Consider the following 21,650-nt stretch of genomic DNA (forward strand, 5'->3'; position numbering starts at 1 on the left):
CTCCATTTCTCTTCCACATCTTTCCCATAAAACAAAATGTCCCAATTTACTCCTTTTAAATCCTTTCGCATCTCCTGAAAGTTAGCCTTTCTCCAATCAAAAATCACAACCCTAGGTCCGGTTCTGACCCTCTCCATAATTATATTGAGACTAATGGTATTGTGATCACTGGTCCCGAACTGTTCCCCAACGCATACCTCTGCCACCTGACCCGTCTCATTTCCTAACAGAAGGTCCAGCACCGCCCCTTCTCTAGTAGGTACTTCTATGTATTGCTGCAAAAAACTATCCTGCACACATTTTACAATCTTCTTGGAAGATACGCAAACCTCCAACATCAACCAAACCACAAACCCAGACACCGGCGCCTCAACATCAACGAAGGATTTACAAAAATAAGTAAACCTGCCACTGGTAACTATGGAGGTAGGTGGGTCTGGTTCCCTACAAATTGCAGGGAGCATGGAGGTTGGGGGGAGATTACACTCCTTTCTAGATGCATGGAGTATGTTAACTACCGACACTTATATTTTAAGCAGTATCCAGGGATATACCATAGAATTTATACACAAATACAGCCCTCCAGTTCAGCATGTACCGAACCGAATGTTCGTACTTTCCGGTAAAGAAAAATCAGAAGCACATGCTGAACTGGAGCGGCTTTACGCAAAAGGGGTAATTGAAAAATCCCAACACGAACCGCTAGAATTCGTGTCCAATATCTTTACCAAAAACAAAAAAGATGGTGGTTGTCGCATCATCATAGATATGACCAAATTGAATACATTTGTACAATATATTCATTTTAAAATGGAAACCTTTGTTACTGCAAAACAATTGATTTCCAAAGGTTACTTCATCGCTAGCATCGATTTAAAAGATGCTTACTATTCAGTGCCTATACGAGGTGACCACAGACGTTACTTAAAATTCAACTGGATGGGACAGCGCTGGCAGTATAGAGCGCTGCCAAATGGGTTAACATCAGCCCTCAGGCTGTTCACAAACATTTTGAAACCAGCCCTAGCGTTTCTACGAAAACGAAAACACATGGTCATGGCATATCTAGATGACATACTTATTGTGGGCAAAACTTTGGAATTGGCCAAACAAACTGTAACAGCCACAAAACAGTTATTTGAAAAACTGGGGTTTATTATCCATCCAGTTAAATCTAAATTAACGCCTTCCACTACTATGGACTATTTGGGGTTCACCATTGACTCAGTTCATATGTCGGTGACTTTGCAAAGGGAAAGGCTATAGACTTAATAGAGGCTTGCAATAACCTCATTGACATCAGTAAACCGTCCATCAGATTGGTAGCAAAAGTAATTGGCAAAATGGTGGCTGCTTTTCCAGCCACACAATTCGGACCTTTACATTACCAAAATTTACAGAGAGCAAAAATACGAGCACTCAAAATTAATGCTGGTCATTTTGACAGACCAATGAAGCTACCAATCAAAGCTATAATGGAACTAAAATGGTGGATAGATAACATTCGGCTTTGTTTCAATCCAATCATTATCAGCAACCCTTCTATGGTGCTACAAACTGATGCCAGTGCACTTGGTTGGGGTGCCACCAATTCCATCTCCAGCTGTGGAGGTAGATGGACTGCACAGGAGGCATCATTGTTACTAACACTGGACATAAACTACCTGGAAATGTTGGGTGCATTCCATGGCCTAAAGTCATATTGTACTGGGTCATATCACCAGCATGTTAGACTACAGATTGACAATACCACCATGGTAGCATATATCAACCACATGGATGGAAACAAATCGACATCATGTGACAATCTGGCTAATACAATTTGGCAATGGTGTATCCAGAGACATATTTGGATATCAGCTACTTACCTACCAGGTAAACTAAATTTAGTGGCAGACACCAGGTCACCCAAATTTAATGAAAACACCGAATGGATGTTGAATAAAAAAGTATTTGCTGATATTACAGCACGGTATGGAACACCAGATATCGATCTATTCGCATCCAGGCTTAATCACCAGTTATCAAACTATGTTTCGTGGGAACCAGACCCTGGGGCAGCGGCGACAGATGCATTTTCGCTGCATTGGGGGAAATTGTTTATTTATGCATTCCCTCCTTTCTGCCTCATCAGTCGGGTATTAAGCAAAATACAGCAAAACTCTGCGTCTGGTATTTTGGTAGTACCCGATTGGCCTACTCAACCATGGTTCCCTGTGATACTCAACATGGTATTAGAACCATGTATCACCATCCCGAATAGACCAGATTTATTGGTTCATCCCGTAAAAAGGGATAGCCACCCATGCCATAACTATATGAATTTATTAATTTGTAGAGTCTAAAAATACCTGTACTACAGCTGGGACTGATGGACCGAACAGTGAACATGATTTCGGCGGGCCACAGACAGTCCACCAAAAAACAGTATCTGGTCTATATCAGGAAATGGGAGATGTATTGTCACAGAAACAGCATCACCTACAGATTAATGAACATCCCGTCTGTTCTGGAATTCCTGGCAGGCCTCCATTATGATGAGGGGCTCAGTTATAGTGTCATCAACTGCGCCAGAAGTGCCCTATCAACTTATCTATGGCAAGGAACAGAGCGTCAATCTGTTGGGACCCACCCACTGGTAACAAAACTTATGAGGGGAGTTTTTAATACCAATCCCCCAAGAACCAGGTACTCTCAAATATGGGATGTGAGTATTGTCCTGACGATGCTCAGGAATTGGTCTCCAGCAACAGCTCTGTCCCTACATAGACTGACATTAAAAACAGTCATGCTAATGGCTTTGGTCATGGCACAAAGGGTACAGTCGTTACATAAATTAAGACTGGACAACATGACTTCTTCATCTGGAAATATTACGTTTCATATTTATGAAATAGTTAAGCAGAACAGACAGGGATCAGCAGGCCTCAATATAGAATTTAGGTCTTACCCAACAGATGATCGTCTCTGTATAGTAAGACATTTGTTGTTATACATGGAGAACACGAAAATCATCAGAGGCAATGAGAAGGCACTTTTAGTCAGCCACAAGCAACCACACAAAAAAGTGACGGTCCAGACCATCTCAAGATGGCTGAAACAGGTTCTAATACAGGCTGGGGTGGATACTAATATCTTTAAATCTCATTCCACCAGGGCTGCAGCTACATCGGCAGCTATGCAGTTGGATGTACCAATGGACCAAATCCTCAAGACAGCAGGATGGTCAGGGGAAAAAACATTCCAACTATTTTATCATAAACCAGTCATTAAACCTGGAATGTTTGCAGAAACAATTTTAAGTTCTGTAATTTAATTTACCCCATAAATAGGGGCTATAATTTGGTGTTAATAAATTTTCACGGATTTCAATGTCGGATTCATGTCTAAATTATGTTGACACAATTCCTCCCACAGTCATTAAGGCAGATGTGATGCATGGACTCGTTTCCACGGCATGAAATCACAGAGCTTTGAAATCTTCACGTAGTCACTCACGTGACTCCGAAGTAAAATAGTAAGATTAAACGAGAACTTACCAGGTCGAAGTTTGATCATTATTTTATGAGGAGTACGTTGAGGGAATACGTGCCCTCCGCTCCCACCCATGATCATATACTCAACTGGTATTTCTTCTCTAATCTTACTATGTTCAATCATTACAGTTATCTGTGATTTCACACCGCTGCTTTGAAGAATGACACACATGCGTCCTGGCGGGGTTCTTCACGTATTCCCTCAACGTACTCCTCATAAAATAATGATCAAACTTCGAACTGGTAAGTTCTCGTTTAATCTTACTATTCTTTCATTCATTGGATGAGGCTAGACCTGCACATTATATACATATTATAAAGGTCCATTGCTGCTTTCATACTGTGTGCCTCTCTTTCTCAAGCCCTGAGTTACGTAAGCTTTGTTAATCACCTTGCAAGTTTGGAACTTGCTTTTGACACTTCAGTGATTATTAATTGCTAAGAAATTTTGCAGCAAATTTAGGATGAATAAATCTTCAACAACATACTATTGAATAAAAGCACTTTTTAAAAATTAAACTCACCATCATGTCCAGGTAATCCATTTAGTCCTTCATGTCCCGGAAATCCTTGATCACCTTTGTCACCTTTTGGTCCAGGGGGTCCTAAAAAATTGAGTACTCAGTCAACCAATTGTAATGTAATAGTTTGACCACTGGAGGTAATTTTATTTCATTAGGAAATACAAGTACGTTAAATCTGACCGATATTTTCAAAAAGAAAAGTTCTTAGGTCTCATTATGTTCACAATCTCTACATTTATCCGATGATGTATTCCAGTAAACCAATGTCATATAAACTGAGAATTCTCATATAATGAAGTTTGCAAAGTTCCATATGCAGTCAACATACACCGGGTAATCAAGGAACATTTGCACCAATGCTATTTGAACAAATAATAATTGAATACCTTTTTTCTTTACTTTTTCTTTACTTTGACAACATTTAATGTTTTTGCCCAAACAAGGAATATTAAAGACAACACAGTAAGGCACTTTCTAAATCTTAGTTTATGTTCTTTACATGGGACACGGTTATATTATAATCTAGACCAGTTTCTATATATTCATCCTACATTATATAGCATTAAAGCAGTTGTAATACCTTCCATATTAAATTAAATATTTTCATTTCCACAACTGTGTATGCCACCAGTTAATCTATTAAACCATTCTATTATAGAATTTATACATGGCATCCATGGTAGAATTTGTGCTGCATTGTTTGTCAGTTTTACCACTTAACTTTGGTGTGGTCAAAAGGGCTTTTGGCACATTGGCCTTCATTAGTCAAAGCATCGAGAATAGAAGTTGAGAGGTCATGTTGCAGTTATATAAGGCATTGGTGAGGCTGCATTTAGAGTATTGTGTTCAGTTTTGGGCACCATGTTATAGGAAAGATGTTGTCAAGCTGGAAGGGATACAGAGAAGATTTATGAGGATATTGTGAGGATTCGAGGGCCTGAGCTATTGGGTGAGGTTGAACAGGCCAGGACTCTATTCCTTGGAGCGCAGGAGGATAAGGGGTGATTTTATAGAGGTGTACAATATCATGAGAGCACAGATGCACAGAGTCTCTTGCCCAGAGTAGAAGCAAGAACCAGAGGACATAGGTTTAAGGTGAGGGGGGAAAGATTTAATATGAACCTATGGAGTAACTTTTTCACACAAAGAGTGGTGAGTGTATTTAGCAAGCTGCTGGAGGAGGTAGTTGAGGATGGTACGATCGCAACATTTAAGAAACATTTAGACGGGTACATGGATAGAACAGGTTTAGAGGAATATTGGCCAAATGCAGACAGATGGGACGAGTGTAGATGGGACATGTTGGCCATGATGGGGCAAGTTGGGCTGATAGGCCTGTTTGTACGCTGTAAGACTCCATAACTACGAATCTTTGTCTCATATTTTTGCCAAGTTTGTTTTATTGCCACATTTTGTGGGTCTGGAGAACGCTGAGCCTCCATGTCTCATCATCATCCAGCTCAATTTTATGACGTACTTGGCAGTGTTAGTAATTACCAAGACACAAGGAAACAATGAACAATTAAGTTTATAGAATATTCAACACTCAAAGGTATTTATTTGTCTTGTGTAATAGTTATGAACCAGAAAAATAAAATTGTTACTTGCTACAAGTTTACAGGCACATTACATGCAACACAACAATTAAAAATAAATAGACAATAAATTTTCAGTTATTCTAAATAAACTAGACCATGACCGTGCAATAATCAGTACATAGAGCAATCATAGAAGAACAAAGTCCATAGGCCTGAGGTAGGGTTGTGATTAGGGTTGTGATTAGGGTTGTGCAGTGTGATTCAATAACCTAGCGGTTGTCAGGAGGAAGCTGTTCTTGAACCTGGATGCAATGTTTTCAGAATGCTGTATCTTTTTTCCTGCTGGTAGTAATGAGAAGAGAGTGTGGCCAGGGTGGTGCGGGTTCATAAGTGATAGGAGCAGAATTAGGCCATTTGGCCCATCAAGTCTACTCCGCCATTCAATAATAGTTGATCTATCTCTCCCTCCTAACCCCATTCTCCTGCCTTCACCCTGACACCCATACTAATCAAGAACCTATCTATCTCTGCCTTAAAAAATATCCATTGACGGCCTCCACAGCCTTCTGTGGCAAATAATTCACCACCCTCTGACTAAAGGATTTCCTCCTCATGCTCTTCCTACAGGAATATCCTTTAATTCTAAGGCTATGACCTCTGGTCCTAGACTCTCCCACTAGTGGAAACATCCTATCCACATCCACTCTATCCAAGCCTTTCACTATTTGGTAAGTATCTATGATGCCTTCCCTTCATCCTTCTAAACTCCAGCGAGTACAGGCCCAGTGCCGTCAAATGTGTCATCGATCATCTTTGATGATATCCGTTGCCTTCTTGAGGTAGCCTTTCCTGTAGATCATGAGACATTCCTGTAGAATGGGGACATCAGAACCTGTGACAGACCTGGCGACATACACCACTTTCTGCAGCCTCAATCATTCATGAGCGATTGACTTTACAAACCAGGCCGTGATTCACCCAGTCAGTATGCTCCGATAGACTTGCCAAATATCCTCGAACTTCTGGGGAAGTAGAGGTGTTAGTGAGCTTAAATCAATGAATTAGGCCGAGGACAGATCATCAGAGATGTACACACCCAGGAACTTGTGGAATCCTTCTACTGCCATCCTGCCAATGAGCACACGTGCGTGGCCCTTCAGCTTTCCCCTCCTGAAGTCAACAATCAGCTAACATTTAAATGTAGAACCAGCATGTTTTAGTTAAGATAGAGATTAAGAAATATATGAGCAAGAATCCACAAATCAAGATTTTTTTTTCTGTTGTCTTTTAAAGGAACAGGTCATGTTCAAACACTTGGAGGCAGCAGTGTCACAGCTGTGCTTAGTTTGTGATAGTACATGCCGATATGGCGTAACAGCACCTCTAAAAAGATATACGTCTTTATTTAATTACCTGGCCATGTGACCCAATGTGTGTAGCAGCGCCTTTTTGTCTATAAAGAAAGCGCTGGTCAATAGGAGATACGATCTCACGGGTAGTCCATTGGCACTAGACTAGTTGGAGTATTAAACCATACGCGTCACGCTGTTGTTCATCGACTATTGCTTGGCGTTCAACACCAACATCCCTTCCAAGGTCAGGGAACTGGTTCCCTGCACATCCCTTTGCAACCGAATCCTCAGTCTCATCATCAACAGAACACATTTGGTATGAATTGGCAAGACCCTTCCTCCTTGATAACCATCAGCATAGGGGCTCCTCAAGACTCTGTGTTCGGTCCCTTGCTCTACTCGCTCTATATCCATGAACCTGTAGCTGGACAGTTCCAACGCTATCTTTACATTCGCTGACAGCGCCACCATTCTTGGGTGAGTTACGGGTAATGATGAGTCAGAGTATAGGAGGGAGATTGATCGTCTGATTGTTTGGTGTCAGAACAACAGCCTTGCATTCACAGAACTAAAAAGCTGTTTATGAACTTTAGAAGAGAAACCAAGTATCCTCAAATCTGTCTTCATCGAAGAGTTGTTGGTGGGGAAAGTCCACAGCTTAAGTTCCTGGGTGTGCATATCTCTGAAGATCTGTCCTGGAGTCAGCACATTGATGCAATCATAAAGAAAGCCCATCAACGCCTCTACTTCCTTAGAAGATTGAGAAGATTTTGTATGTCAATTAATACTCTCTGGAACCTCTACTGGTGTACAGTGGAGAGCATATTGACTGGTTGCATCGTGACCTGATTTGGCAACTCAAATGCCCAGGAATGAAGGAGATTACAAAAAGTGGTGACCACTGCCCAGTCCAATACTGACCTCCCCACCATTGAAGGAATCTATGGGAGGCATTTCCTTAAAATGTAGCTTCGTCAAGGACCTACAACACCTGGACATGCTCTCATCCTACTCCTGCCATCGGGAAGAAGGAATAGGAGTCTGAAAACCAGGACATCTAAGTTCAAGAATAGGGTTTTCCCAACACCATCAGACTATTGATTACTACAAACTCCTATTAAGCTTCAAATTACAAACTATCTTGGTTGCATTAGGCATTTTGGGCTTTTATTTGTTTTGCACTATATTGTTTTTTATTTATTGAACATTTTTTAGTTTGTTTGTTATGTTTTCTATTGAGTACTGTATTTCCAAACCTGTTGTGCTGCTGCAAGTAAGAATTCCATTGTTCTGTTTCAGTATGTGTGACACTCTTGACTCTTATGCACAACTATAGAGCTGCTGCCTCACAGCTTCACCAACCTAGATTCAATCTAAGCCTCCAGTGCTATCTATGTAGTTTGCACTTTCTGCTGTGACCATGTGGGTTTTCTCCAAGAACTTTGTTTTCCTCCACATCCCAAAGATATGCAAAGTGTTATGTTAAATAGCTACTATAAATTGCCCTTGGTGTAAAGATGAGTGGGCGAATCTGAGAGCCCAGCTGATCAGAATGTACAAAAAGTAAAATGGGTTAAGAGTATGGTGAATGTTAATGGGCACTTGATGGTCGGTGCAGACTTGATGGGCTGCCACTTGTGCTTTATAGTAGTGGCTGCGAGTTGTTGTCTGCTTCTGAAATTAGCATTGGTCATAGTCATAGATGGAAACAGGCCCTTTGGCCCAACTTGTCCACACCCTTGCAATAGTGCCTGCCTCAATTACCTTCTCCGGCAGCTTGTTCCATACACCCACCACCCTTTGTGTAAAAACATTATCCCTTGAGTTCCTATTAAATCTCCCCCCCCCCCCCCTCCCACACCCCCACACACACACCTTAAACTTTAAACCTTGAACTTTAAACATCAATCCTTCTGTTCTCAAGCTGTATTTATACTATTCTTCAACATTGCAATGTAGTTGGATGTATAAAGTCAGGTTGCTTTACAAATGAAGGATTATTCATCTGCACTGACAGATGACTTTAATGTGGCATTGAAGAAAGTCTAGGACAGGATATCTGTCCACATTCCTTTCTGAATGCTCAGCAAGACGCAAGAGGAAATGTATTTAAAACGGCTAAGATAACTTCAGATAAAAGACGTGCAAATAGAAGACACTTGAGGTAAAAATTGAAGACACTTAAAACTCAAGGTAAAGGAATCGCTAGGAGGTAGTAACCATAATATGATAAATTCTAATCTGCAATTTGAGAGTGAGAAGGTTAAATCAGAAATGTCAGTGTTGCAGTTAAACAAAGGGGCCTATGAAGGCATGAGAGAAGAGCTGACCAAGGTCGACTGGAAACGGATCCTAGCTGAAATGACAGGAATGAACAGCAATGGCAGGAATTTCTGGGCATAATCCTGAAGATGCAGGATCATTTCATTCCAAAGAGGAAGAAAGATTTTAAGGGGAGTAAGTGACAACCTTGGATGACAAGAGAAGTTAGGAATAGAATAAAACTAAAAGAAAAGGTGTGTAACATAGCAAAGAGTAGCGGGAAGCCAGAAGATTGGGAACTTTCAAAGGGCAACAGAAGGTAACAAAAATGGCAATACGGGGTGAAAAGATGAAGTATGATGCTAAGCTGGCCAAGAATATAAAGAAGGATAGTAAAAGCTTCTTTAGGTATGTTAAGAGAAAAAGATTATTAAAGACAAATATGGGTCCCTTGAAGGCAGAAACAGGTGAAATTATTATGGGGAACAAGGAAATGGCAGAAGAGTTGAACAGGTACTTTGGTTCTGTCTTCACTAAGGAAGAAACAAACAATCTCCCAGATGCACTAGAGGACAGAGGATCAAGGGAGACAGAGGAACTGAAAGAAATTGATAAGGTCCCATGCAGGAGATTAGTTGGCAAAATTAGAACACATGCTATTGGGGGTAGGGTATTGACATGGATAGAGAATTGGTTGGCAGACAGGAAACAAAGAGTAGGAATAAATGGGTCCCTGTCAGAATGGCAGGCAGTGGCAAGTGGAGTGCTGCATGGCTCGGTACTGGGGCCGCAACTATTTACTATATATATTAATGATTTAGATGATGGGATTAAAAGTAACACTAGCAAATTTGCAGATGACACAAAGCTAGGTGGCAGTGTGAACTGCGAAGAGGATGCTAGGAGGTTGCAGGGTGACTTGGACAGGTTGAGTGAGTGGGCAGATGCTAGGCAGATGCAGTATAATGTAGATAAATGTGAGGTTATCCACTTTGGCGGCAAGAACAAGGAGGCAGATTATTATCTCATTGGTGTCAGATTAGGAAAAAGGGAAGTGCAACGAGACCTGCGTGTCCTTGTACACCAGTCACTGAACATAAACATGCAGGTACAGCAGGCAGTGAAGAAAGCTAATGGCATGTTGGCCTTCATAATGTGAGAATTTGAGTATAGAAGTAAAGAGGTCCTTCTGCAGTTGTACAGGGCCCTGGTGAGACCACATCTGGAGTATTGTGTACAGTTTCCGTCTCCTAATTTGAGGAAGGACATCCTTGCTATTGAGGCAGTGTAGCGTAAATTCACGAGGTTAATCCCCGGGATTGCGGGACTGTCATTGGAAAGATTGGAAAGAGTGGGCTTGCATTCACTGGAATTTAGAAGAATGAGATGGGATCTTGTAGAAACGTACAAAAATTATAAAAGGACTGGACAAGCTAGATGCAGGAGAAATGTTCCCAATGATGGGGGAGTCAAGAACCAGGGGCCACAATCTAAAAATAAAGGGGAGGCCATTTAAACTGGGATGAGAAAAACTTTTTCATCCAGAGAGTTGTGAATTTGTGGAATTCTCTGCCACAGAAGGCAGTAGAGGCCAATTCACTGGATGAATTTAAAAGAGTTAGAGCTCTAGGGGCTAGCGGAATTAAGGGATTTTGGGAGAATGCAGGCATGGGTTACTGATTGTGGATGATCAGCCAGGATAACAATGAATGGCGGCGCTGGCTCGAAGGGAAAAATAGCCTCCTCCTGTTTATGTTTCTATATTCAGCAGGTTAGGCATCAGCTGTGCTGAAAGGTCAATGTTCTTGATATATTCAATATTTAACGAAACTATCACCGCTACAAGGCCGCTTGCTTTTGTAATAAAAGCGTTCTTATATTCAGCAGCAGCAGCTTTGGACTGGATCTTGCTGGCAAAAGCCTGCTGCTCACAAATGCCACCTATAGTTAGTTACCCATGTTACCTCTGTTACAGCCATTCATATAATGGAAATTCCATCTTATCCAATTTAGTAATCATGACCCAAAAATTCAGAAATGGGAATATAATTCGCTCTCATGGAACCTATGTGAAAAATATATATAAACACTATTATGTTTTTAACTTGCATTTCCTGGGGCGTGTCCAGGTGATTCACCAATGCATTATGGAAAATTGCAATGTTGATTGTTTTATATGAACACAACACTCCCTCCTCCTGCCACCTAACATGGTGGCCGCCTGTACACATGGTCCTAATGTGAACAGATAATCCGGTCCAGCTACAAAACCTTGTCCACAGCGTTGCTCGCTCTCCAATCTATGAGGAGTTTTAAATGTTTCAGAGAATTGTTGCAAATATTGAAGCAAATAACCTTAAAACATTAAAATTATAATTTTATTTCACAAATTAAGAACTCAGGCAGCACGGTTGCGCAGCGGTAGAGTTGCTGCCTTGCAGCACCAGAGACCCGATCCTGACTACAAGTGCTGTCTGTATGCCGTTGGTACGTTCTTCCCATTAAACATGTGAATTTTCTCTGGGAAGCTCCGGTTTCCTGCCACATACAAAGATGTATAGAAAGTGGCTTGGAATAAATGTAAAATTGTCCCTAGTGTGTGTAGGATAGTGTTAGTGCAGGGATCGCTGGTCCGCACGGACTTTGTGGGTTGAAGGGCCTGTTTCCATGCTGTATCTCTAAACTAAACTAAACTAAAATAAACTAAACTAAATTAACTGAAACGTGTAATAAAAATATTATACTAAACCAGTGATAAAAAGGAGCTCAACCTCTCCTTTACAGCCCTACAATTCTCATTGAAATCACTTCTTCCATTAGAATCCCACTCACAAATACTTTCCTTCTCTGGATTGCCTCCTCTGACATTCTGATCATTGGTCACTTTGGCTCCCAAACATCACCTCCCTTTGTTAGAAACTTTGTTAGAGCCAAGAGTGGTGACAGAACAGCATAGAATCCATCAGTGCACCAGGTTTACACTTTAGACTTTGGACATGAAGCGAATAAACAGGCTCTTCGGCCCGTCAAATCTGCGGCAACTAGTGATCACCCTGTACACTAGCATTATCCTACACACTAGGGACAATTTACAATTTTACCGAAGCCAATTAACCTACACACCTGTACATCTTTGAAATGTGGGTGGAAACCGGAGCTCCTGGACAAAACCCATGCTGTCACAGGGAGAGCGTGCACACTCCGTACAGACAGAACCTGGGGTCAGGACCGAACCGAGTCTCTGATGCTGTAAGGCAGCAAGTCTACCTCTGTGGCACTGTGCCCCCCTCTGAGCTGCATTTGTTTACAGATTATGGGACTCATTGGGTGTGGCTTAAACCTACCTTTTCTGATGCCAAGCTTGTGTTAACCTGTTGGTATAATCAAGTTTCTAGAACAATATTTACTATGGTTAAATCGTACAGGTTGCCCTCCTTTATTTGAAGATTGACATGACTAGGAGCAGTAATACCTGTGGTTATATGTCAATAAAAGGCTTCTTAACAGGTGCTACATTCTGACAATGCAAAAAGATAAACTCATTATGCAAGATAAATTAAGAGAAAACAAAATTAAACTAAATGATTCAGAGAATACAATAATTACAGTAATTTGAAGATATATATTTTAAATAACTTGATTATCGCTTACTGTATCCAAACTTCCATTACAAGCATTCTTTAAGGATAAGATCAAAAGGGATGAGATCAAAATTACCTTGCGCTAAAGTAAGGTTTTTCAATGTAAGGGAATGCTCCCAGTCCTTCAGCCTCAGATCCTCTGTGACATTGTTGAGCATGGCTACCTCCTGTTTCAGTTGCTTCTCTGTGTTTTGCTGAACAACCTTCAAAATCTTCGCATCTTCTGACACATTTGCCAAACGTATTTGAAATAGCTGAAGTCTCGTGTGTTGGTTGCTAATATCCTCTGTGAAGGTGCTGTTGACTGTAGTAAGTGCCCAACGCGCCTCCTTCACCTGCCTACTCAGATTTCCTGCATTTGACGTTAACTGTTTTAAGTTTGCCTGTTGCTTTTGGAGTGTATCCTGTGCACTACTTAAACTTAGAGACAAATTGTATATTTCTTGTTGGTTTGTTGAACTAAACTGCTGTAAATCATCTTCTAAATCATTCACAGATGCATTAATGTCATCCATGCGTGCCTCAAAGCTCTGCAGCTTGGATTCCAGTCTCTGAACAGACTCGCTCAATTGAAACCATAGGACTGAACGATTCCGGAAAAGTTCATGTAGTTTCAAAATATTATCCATGACATCTTCCTTGGATGCCTTCTGCTCCATTGTTTGACGCATGTCTTTGAAGCCTTCACCTAAGGTTGTAATGTTGTCTGTCAATATTTTCCAATCAACGGGTGAGCGTTGATGTCTGGGAACTGAAAAAATATAAATGTAAACATTGCAGGCAAACATCTTGCACTCTTTAGATCTAATCTCTTTTGAACAAGGTTATGTTTGACTCCATTTAACGTGAGCAATTTGCAAATCCTTGTTTACCAGCTCTCCTAAACATTCAATCAGTCCTAGGATGTGTACATTGGATGTCACATGTTAAAATTCCAACTGCAAAACGTGCTAAATATTGGGCCTTTAATGTTTGGATGAGGAATTTAACAGGCAATTTGGTACATTGGTTAGCAAACATATCTGAATCAAATACGAGCATTTTTAAATTAAATGTAACTTTATCTTAAAACAAGTGGTCACAGACTTATGAAAATGTACAGCCTATTCAAGGTGACCTATTCAATTGCAGTAGTTATTCTTTAACCGTTCAATTTAAAAACATGGATGGCACAGTGGCGTAGTGTGTGGAGCTGTTGTTTCACAGCTCCAGTGACCTGGGTTCGATTCTGACCTCCAGTGCTGTCTGTGTGGAGTTTGCATGTTCTCTTCATGACCATGTGGGTTTCCCACAGGTCTTCTGGTTGTCCCCCACAAACCAAAGATGTGAGGGAGTAGGTTAATCAGCCACTATTATTGTCCTTAGTGTGTACATGAAAGGTAGAATCTGTGGGGAGTTGATGAAATTGTGGGGGGAATTAAAATGGGGTTAATGTAGGATTCGTGTAAATGATTCGTGCAAAGGTTGGTGGGTCAAATAGCTTATTTCCATGTTATATGAATCAATGTTCTAGCATTTTCATGGCTTTTCTCCTTATGCAGAGATATTGATGCTAGAAGCCCCTGAAAGTCAAGGGATAACACGTCACATAGAAATGTGAAAACATGTCAGTAGTGACAGCATGAATGAGCTAATAATATTTCAATGTGTCCATATATTCACATGCATTAAGAGCCATGAGTTCCAAAGAATTTGAAAGCAGATTCATTCTAGTCAAGGAACCCAGCACAATTGCAGGTGTTGGGTTTAGGTGCAGACGTTGGAGAACATTAGTATTTACCAGTATTGTGAAATGGACAAATAACAATTCAATAGATTGCTTTATAGAGTCAATGAGTCATACAGCATGGAAACAGGCCCTTGGCCCAGTTTGCTCATATCTACCAAGGCCCCATCTACACTAGTCACACCTGCCTGCATTTGGCCCATTTCCCTCTAAACATTTCCTATCCATGTACCTGTCCAAACGTCTTTTAAACATTATAGTTTTTACCTCAATTACCTCCTCCGGCAGCTAATTCCTTACACCCACCACCCTCCTTGTGAAAAAGATGCCCCTCAAATTCCTATTAAATCTTTTCCCTTTCACCTTAAATCTATGTCATCGGGTTCTAAATCCCCCTACTCTGGGTAAAAGACTCTGTGCATCTACCCTATCTGTTCCCCTCTTACACACCTTTGTAAGATCACCTCTCATCCTGCTACACCAAGGAATACAGTCCTAGCCTGCCCAACCTCTACCTAAAGCTCAGGCCTTCAATATCCTTGCTTAACAAAATCCTTCTTGTAGCAGGGTGACTAAAACTGAACACAATATTCCAACTGTGGTCTCACCAGTGCCTTGTAAAGCTGCAACATAACCTCCCAATTTCTATACACAATACACTAACTGATGAAGGCCAATATGCCTAAAACCTTCTTGACCACCCTAACTACCTGTAATGCCACTTTCAAGGAAATAGGTACCTGCACTCCTAGATCCCTCTGTAATACAACACTCCTCAGCGCTCTGCCATTTACTGTGAAGGTCCAGCCCTGGTTAGATTTCCCAAAATGCAACACCTCACATTTATCTGCATTAAACTCCACTAACCATTCCCACTTGCACAACTGATCAAGATCCTGCTGTGATAACTATCTTTGCCATCTACAATAAATCCACTATTTATTGTCCAATAATTGCAAGTCCATTTTGCACTGCTGGCCAAAAATATATGTCGATTGCAAATGCTGTAAATTGCATTCAGACACTTTGTGGAACCAGGTATATCTTTTTGAACAATAACAGCAAGCACAGTTGGGAGGGTATGGCATGTGTATCATTGTTTTCCATTTATATAATGGGCCACCTCTTCCATATAAAGTGATATCATGCAGAAACTGCCAGCATTTCTTTGGTTAGGTGCCCCTAATTTTTTCACTTTCTCATTATTTCACATAGTTGTTAGCTACTCTTTGGGGGAGTTTTGCAGATTGCTCTCTAATTTTAGGCACAAATGTGTGCAATTCCCCAGAACTAATATTGTGAAAGTTGCCCACTGAATTTGTGCCATGCAGCGAAGGACAATGATAAATATTAATGGAGTTAGATTTTTCTTAATTAAATATTATCCAAATAATCTCAATTGGTTAAAGTAGTTTTAGCTGCTTTAACTGACCTAATTTTATTAATTTTTAATAACTTTTTAATTGGCTTAGATATAAAAAATAAAAAAAAATAATGAATATGCACATTCATAAGCATCATTAGTCTTTGAAGACATTGACAGCTAGCTGAGCTGAGGACAGGGCTGCCAAAGTTTGTTAAGGTTTTTTGTGGTTTGGTTGCGATGTGATGGCTTACTCAACAGAAGGCTTCACTATTTAGGATCTGCAGGACTCTACCTATTAGATTGACTGGTAAATCTGCAAAAGGTAAGGATAGACATAGAAACATAGAAAATAGGTGCAGGAGTAGGCCATTCGGCCCTTCGAGCCTGCACCGCCATTCAATATGATCATGTCTGATCATCCAACTCAGTATCCTGTACCTGCCTTCTCTCCATACCCCCTGATCCCTTTAGCCACAAGGGCCACATATAACTCCCTCTTAAATACAGCCAATGAACTGGCCTCAACTACCTTCTGTGGCAGAGAATTCCAGAGATTCACCACTCTCTGTGTGAAAAATGTTTTTCTCATCTCGGTCCTAAAGAATCTCCCCTCTATCCTCAAACTGTGACCCCTTGTCCTGGACTTCCCCAACATCGGGAACAATCTTCCTGCATCTAGCCTGTCCAACCCCTTAAGAATTTTGTAAGTTTCTATAAGATCCCCCCTCAATCTCCTAAATTCTAGCGAGTACAAGCCAATGTGCTTATTGCATCATCCAAAGATGATGTGATTATTGCATCATCCAGCTGCCATTGTGGGCAGCTCGACACTGACAGTATGCTAGGCCATGAAGTGTGTGTAAGATTTCAAAATGGTAGATCTGACAAATTATCACGAAGCAAAAGGAAAATTGTAAGAGTAGTGAGCAGGCCTGGAGCCTAAAGAAGGCTTCTCAAAGTCGCCCTTTGAGAAAATTAGTGAACAATTAAAATGATCCCTTTCGTAATATAGAAGAAGAGAAAATGTATTCAAATCCTGCTGCTCTCAGAAAAAAAATCATTATAAAGGCAGGATTCATTTTTGTCGTGTGTTAGGAATGTTTGAATATAAAATAAACTGAAATTGATTCTGTTCAGAACTGTAGTTCGGCCACATCTGGGACACAAGGTATAATTTTACAAACTGGTGTGAGACTAAATTCCCAATATACATTCCTGGGACCATGATTCATTACATTATCCCACTGTGTAGAGTTTTACATTGCTCATATTAAGAGGTACATGATATCTCAAGCTTAGATGCAGCACAGATTTATGAGGATTAGGGCAGGGTGAAGGGGTGAACAGTTACAGCTATTATATTTAGTAAACTGAGTGAACATATAATTACACTCTAATTTTCATGAGCAGCCAAAACAAAGAAACCACAATCTCAAGATAAGCTGCAGAGAGCTGAATAATAAAATGTTTTGTGGAAAGATTTATTGGAATGCTTTGGCACAATGAAGTAAATGCTAAACTTCACCAGTGTGCTCTAGCTACAGAATCATATTTACCTAACTACAAGTTACAAAATTACAGTTTTAATTGATGAGTCCCCAGGACAATAAGTAGAACATTAGATAAGCACAGAAGGTACACAAAAGGCTGGAGAAACTCAGCGGGTATAGCAGCATCTATGGAGCGAAGGAAATAGGCAACGTTTCGGGCCGAAACCAGCACATGTTGAATACAATTACAGAGGTATTTTGCAACATTGATGTCAGTAACTACCATCCACTATTTAACAGAAGAATTGTGATCATGACAGAATCTGGTAATGGTAAAGCATTACATCTTTCCATCTAACTGCACTGATGGACTTCATGCCATTATTTATTCCTCATTACCTAACCCTTATCATACTGTAGTAATTTTGGACCTCACCAGTGTTAATAAATCTTTCCCAATGCATAGTGTTCAATCGAGCTGCAGTTGACCAGTTTTTTTTAATACAACAGTTCCCTTTATCAGTTCCCTGTCCCTTGTACTCAATGTCCTTTGAGATAAAGCCAATAGTCTATTATAGTTTGCTTACTTTGGCTGCTCATGAAAATTAGCGAGTGTATCATACTTCTTGGTTATTTCTATCTTTGCACTAGGTTCTGTGATTTTCATTCATGATTATGATTAAAGGGCGGCACGTTGACTTGCTGCCTTACAGCGCCAGAGGCCTGGGTTTGATCCTGACTATGCGTGCTTGCCTGTATGGAGTTTGTACGTTCTCACCGTAACCGGCGTGGGTTTCCTCTGGGATCTCTGGTTTCCTCCCACATTCCAAAGATGTGCAGGTTTGTAAGTTAATTGGCTTGGTATAATTGTAAATTGGCCCTTGCGTGTGTAGGATAGTGTTAGAGTACGGGGATCACTGGTCGGCGCGGACTAAGTGGGGGGAAGGGCCTGTTTCCGTGCTGGATCTCTAAACTAAACTAACACCCAAAATTTTCTTGCCCTTCCACTTCCCTATGGGGTCTTACCCTATAGGGGTCTGGTGGCAAAATGGATAGCCAGGTGTGCCATCACCTGTCCTTCAGGATGGCTTGAACTTTTGCATTCTCTCAGGCCTATTGAGGTGAGAGTGTCTGACAGCTGGCAATTCCCTTTGGAGCTGATGGTTGTCAGTTAACACAAGTCAGTTTAATGTTGCCTATATTCAAAACACTTAATTTGCTTCAGTCACCAAGGAGAAAAATAACCTAGTTATTTAAACTCTTAAAGTAAGTTGAATGTGTGTTCAGCACATAAGGTCATAAGGTCATAAGGGATAGGAGTAGAATTAGGCCATTCAGCCCATCAAGTTTACTCCACCATTCAATCATGGCTGATCTATCTCTTCCTGCTCAGATTCAGATTTAGATTCAATTTTAATTGTCATTGTCAGTGTACAGTACAGTGTACAGTACAGAGACAACAAAATGCTAACCCCATTCTCCTGCCTCCACCCCATAACCTCTGACACCCGTACTAATCAAGAATCTATCTATCTCTGCCTTGAAGATATCCACTGAATTGGTCTCCACAGCTTTCTGTGGCAATGAATTCCAGATTCACCACCCTCTGACTAAAGACATTTCTCCTCATCTCCTTCCTAAAACAACGTTCTTTAATTCTGAATGTGGTTGGATGGCTAGGTTTCTGATTTATTTTAATGCTTCTATTATATTTTAGTTTTGCAGATTAGGAGCAATTGCTTTCCCATTCCGGGATTCCTTGTAGGTTTGTAATCAATAGATTCTGATGGTTGATTGCTTGCGATGGAAATTGGAACGCTGTTTTAATTAAGTGTGCTTTTTATATTGGCTACAGTTCTGTTAATTTCAGGAACTTTGCGTTTTTTTCAATATCATGTTTTTTTTCCATGAATTGAATGAGTTGCAGCTTCAACAAAAATGTTGCCATCGGAGACATCACCCTGCCTTTCGATGTTCAAGCTTCACAGTGAATGGCGGTGCTGGCTCGAAGGACCGAATGGCCTACTCCTGCACCTATTGTCTATTGTCTATTAATGCATTGTAGTTTCAAAATTTGAGTTGAGATTCTGAAATTTTCTAATCATATCTAATCTGCTTTGCTTTCAATCAACATTTGAGGATGATGTATATTACTTAAATGGAAATATGTTGATATGGAAGATGTATGAAGTTGTTCAAATCAGAAACTGGAGTAATAAGGGTAAAGAATTGTCATATTGGACAGCTACAATATCTGCTCAGGCAACTCCTGCTCTTTAATTCTGAGTAGGAAGGAACTGCAAATGCTGGTTTACACTGAAGATAGACACAACATGCTGGAGTAACTCAGCAGGTCAGGCATCATCTCCAGAAAGATGAAAAGAGTGACATTTCATTTCAACTCAATTTTTTTCTCTTCATTCCTTCTCTATATTCATAAATATCTTTGTCAGAGGAGCCGACTGGTGATACTATAGATTGAGGGGATGAAGTAACGCAAGCAGGAGAAACAGTACAGGGAATAATTTTCTCAGACATTACCAGTTTTCATATGTTATTGAATTTAAATAAAATTAAGTTAGACAGTAAAATATATCTATACATTGAATTTTGAAGAACATTGAATTCTCCACTTTTATGTAACTACAAAACCCTCACTCTTTCTTCTTCCCCCACACCACCCCTCTTATCTCAAGCCCCTCCCCTGTGCCACACCTGGGCTTGCACATATTTCTCCCCTCCCCCTCCCCTTCCACTCACATTCTTTCCCCTAGTTTCACAATTGGCAATTCTTCAATCCTTTTCTCTCACACCTTGTGTCTTCATCTCTGGCCTTTGTCAAAACGTCTTCCTATCAACCCCTCTCACCCGTATCAACTGTATCAACCTAAAACATGTCAGGCGTTGTTCTGCCCCTCCTCTCTTTCAGCTTTCTGCCCCCCCCCCCCCCACCTCACAATTAGTTTGAAAACGGGTCCGGACCCGAAACGTCACCCATCCATGTTCTCTAACAATGCCTGACCCACTGAATTATTCCAGCACTTTGCATCATTTTCAGTAAAATATATTGCTGGTTAGGGTAATATAATTAGTGGCACTAGTAGTCCACTTTATTCTGTTTCAGGAACACAAAACTAAAGATAGACACAAAATGCTGGAGTAACTCAGCGGGACAGGCAGCATCTCTGGAAGGAATGGGTGACGTTTCAGGTTGATACCCTCATTCAGACTACTTGCTCCATGAGCCAGTACGATCGTGCCTGACCCATATATTGGTCTCGACTCTTCTTTCCTGACTGTTTTTTATAACCTTTGAATCTGTTATGGTCCAAAAATCTGTCTATTTGTAGGAGTATGTTCAGCGACTCAGCCTTCACTGCTCCCTTGAGCAGGATTTCCAAAGATTTATGAGGTACTGAAAGAAGAAATTCCTCTCACCTCAGTATCAAGCAATCCATAAAAGTGAATGCGCTTTTGGAGAGGTTCCATGCGCCACATCAGAGATGCTTGAAACGAGTCTCCCTAACATGATTTTCTAAAAATAATTGGGCAGGGAGGGCCTAATTTTTCTCTCAGGTTTCTTAAAGTCTTGAATATAAATGGATAAAGCAATAAAGAAAATCCATAGAATTTTGTACTTGGCGAACAGGGGCACACAGTAGAATAGCAATGATAACGTTATATAAGACACTAGACCAAGTGGGATCTGTTGGGCCCCGTTTCCCCAATGCAATATTCCACCACTCACCCGTTCCCCCAACGCAACCCGTTCCACTAACACAATATTCTGTCACTCACCCATAACCCCCAACTGTGCAGGCGCGGCTCATTTGCCCTCATCCCCCAACAATCCCTCCCCCTCCTCTTCACCCTCCCTCTTCACCCTCCCTCTTCCCTCTTCTATCTTCTCTCTTCTATCTCCTCTCTTCTATCCCCTCTCTTCTATCTTCTAACTCCTCTCTCCTTTCTCCTCCTCACCTCTCCCACTCCTTACAACAATATAACAAATCTCTCATTGCACTGCGTGGAACACTGTTAATGGGCAGTTTATGTAAATGAGATCCCATTGTGGCATCATAGTGGCTAACTGCCAAACTGGCACTGCAGTGTTCAAATGATTCTTTCTCAAACTTTCTCAAAAATGTGAATAACTTGTAAAATATAACATCAATCTGAAGGAAACGCGATCCACTACACCACAAGTCCACGAAGGTG

General features: G+C 40.8%; 1 protein-coding gene across 3 annotated transcripts in view; it reads right to left on the reverse strand.

Moving 5' to 3' along the window:
* Positions 1-21,650, reverse strand: part of scara5 (scavenger receptor class A member 5) — a 101,532-nt gene that overhangs the window by 48,513 nt on the left and 31,369 nt on the right. For all 3 annotated transcript variants that reach the window (XM_033021103.1, XM_033021102.1, XM_033021104.1), the window contains exons 4-5: positions 12,930-13,604; positions 4,061-4,141 (exon numbers count right to left, since the gene is read on the reverse strand). In XM_033021103.1, coding sequence (XP_032876994.1) covers positions 4,061-4,141; positions 12,930-13,604 — 756 coding nt within the window. The remainder of the gene's footprint in view (positions 1-4,060; positions 4,142-12,929; positions 13,605-21,650) is intronic.

Source organism: Amblyraja radiata, chromosome 5 (genome assembly GCF_010909765.2).
Source record: "Amblyraja radiata isolate CabotCenter1 chromosome 5, sAmbRad1.1.pri, whole genome shotgun sequence".
NCBI classification, from domain to species: Eukaryota; Metazoa; Chordata; class Chondrichthyes; order Rajiformes; family Rajidae; genus Amblyraja; species Amblyraja radiata.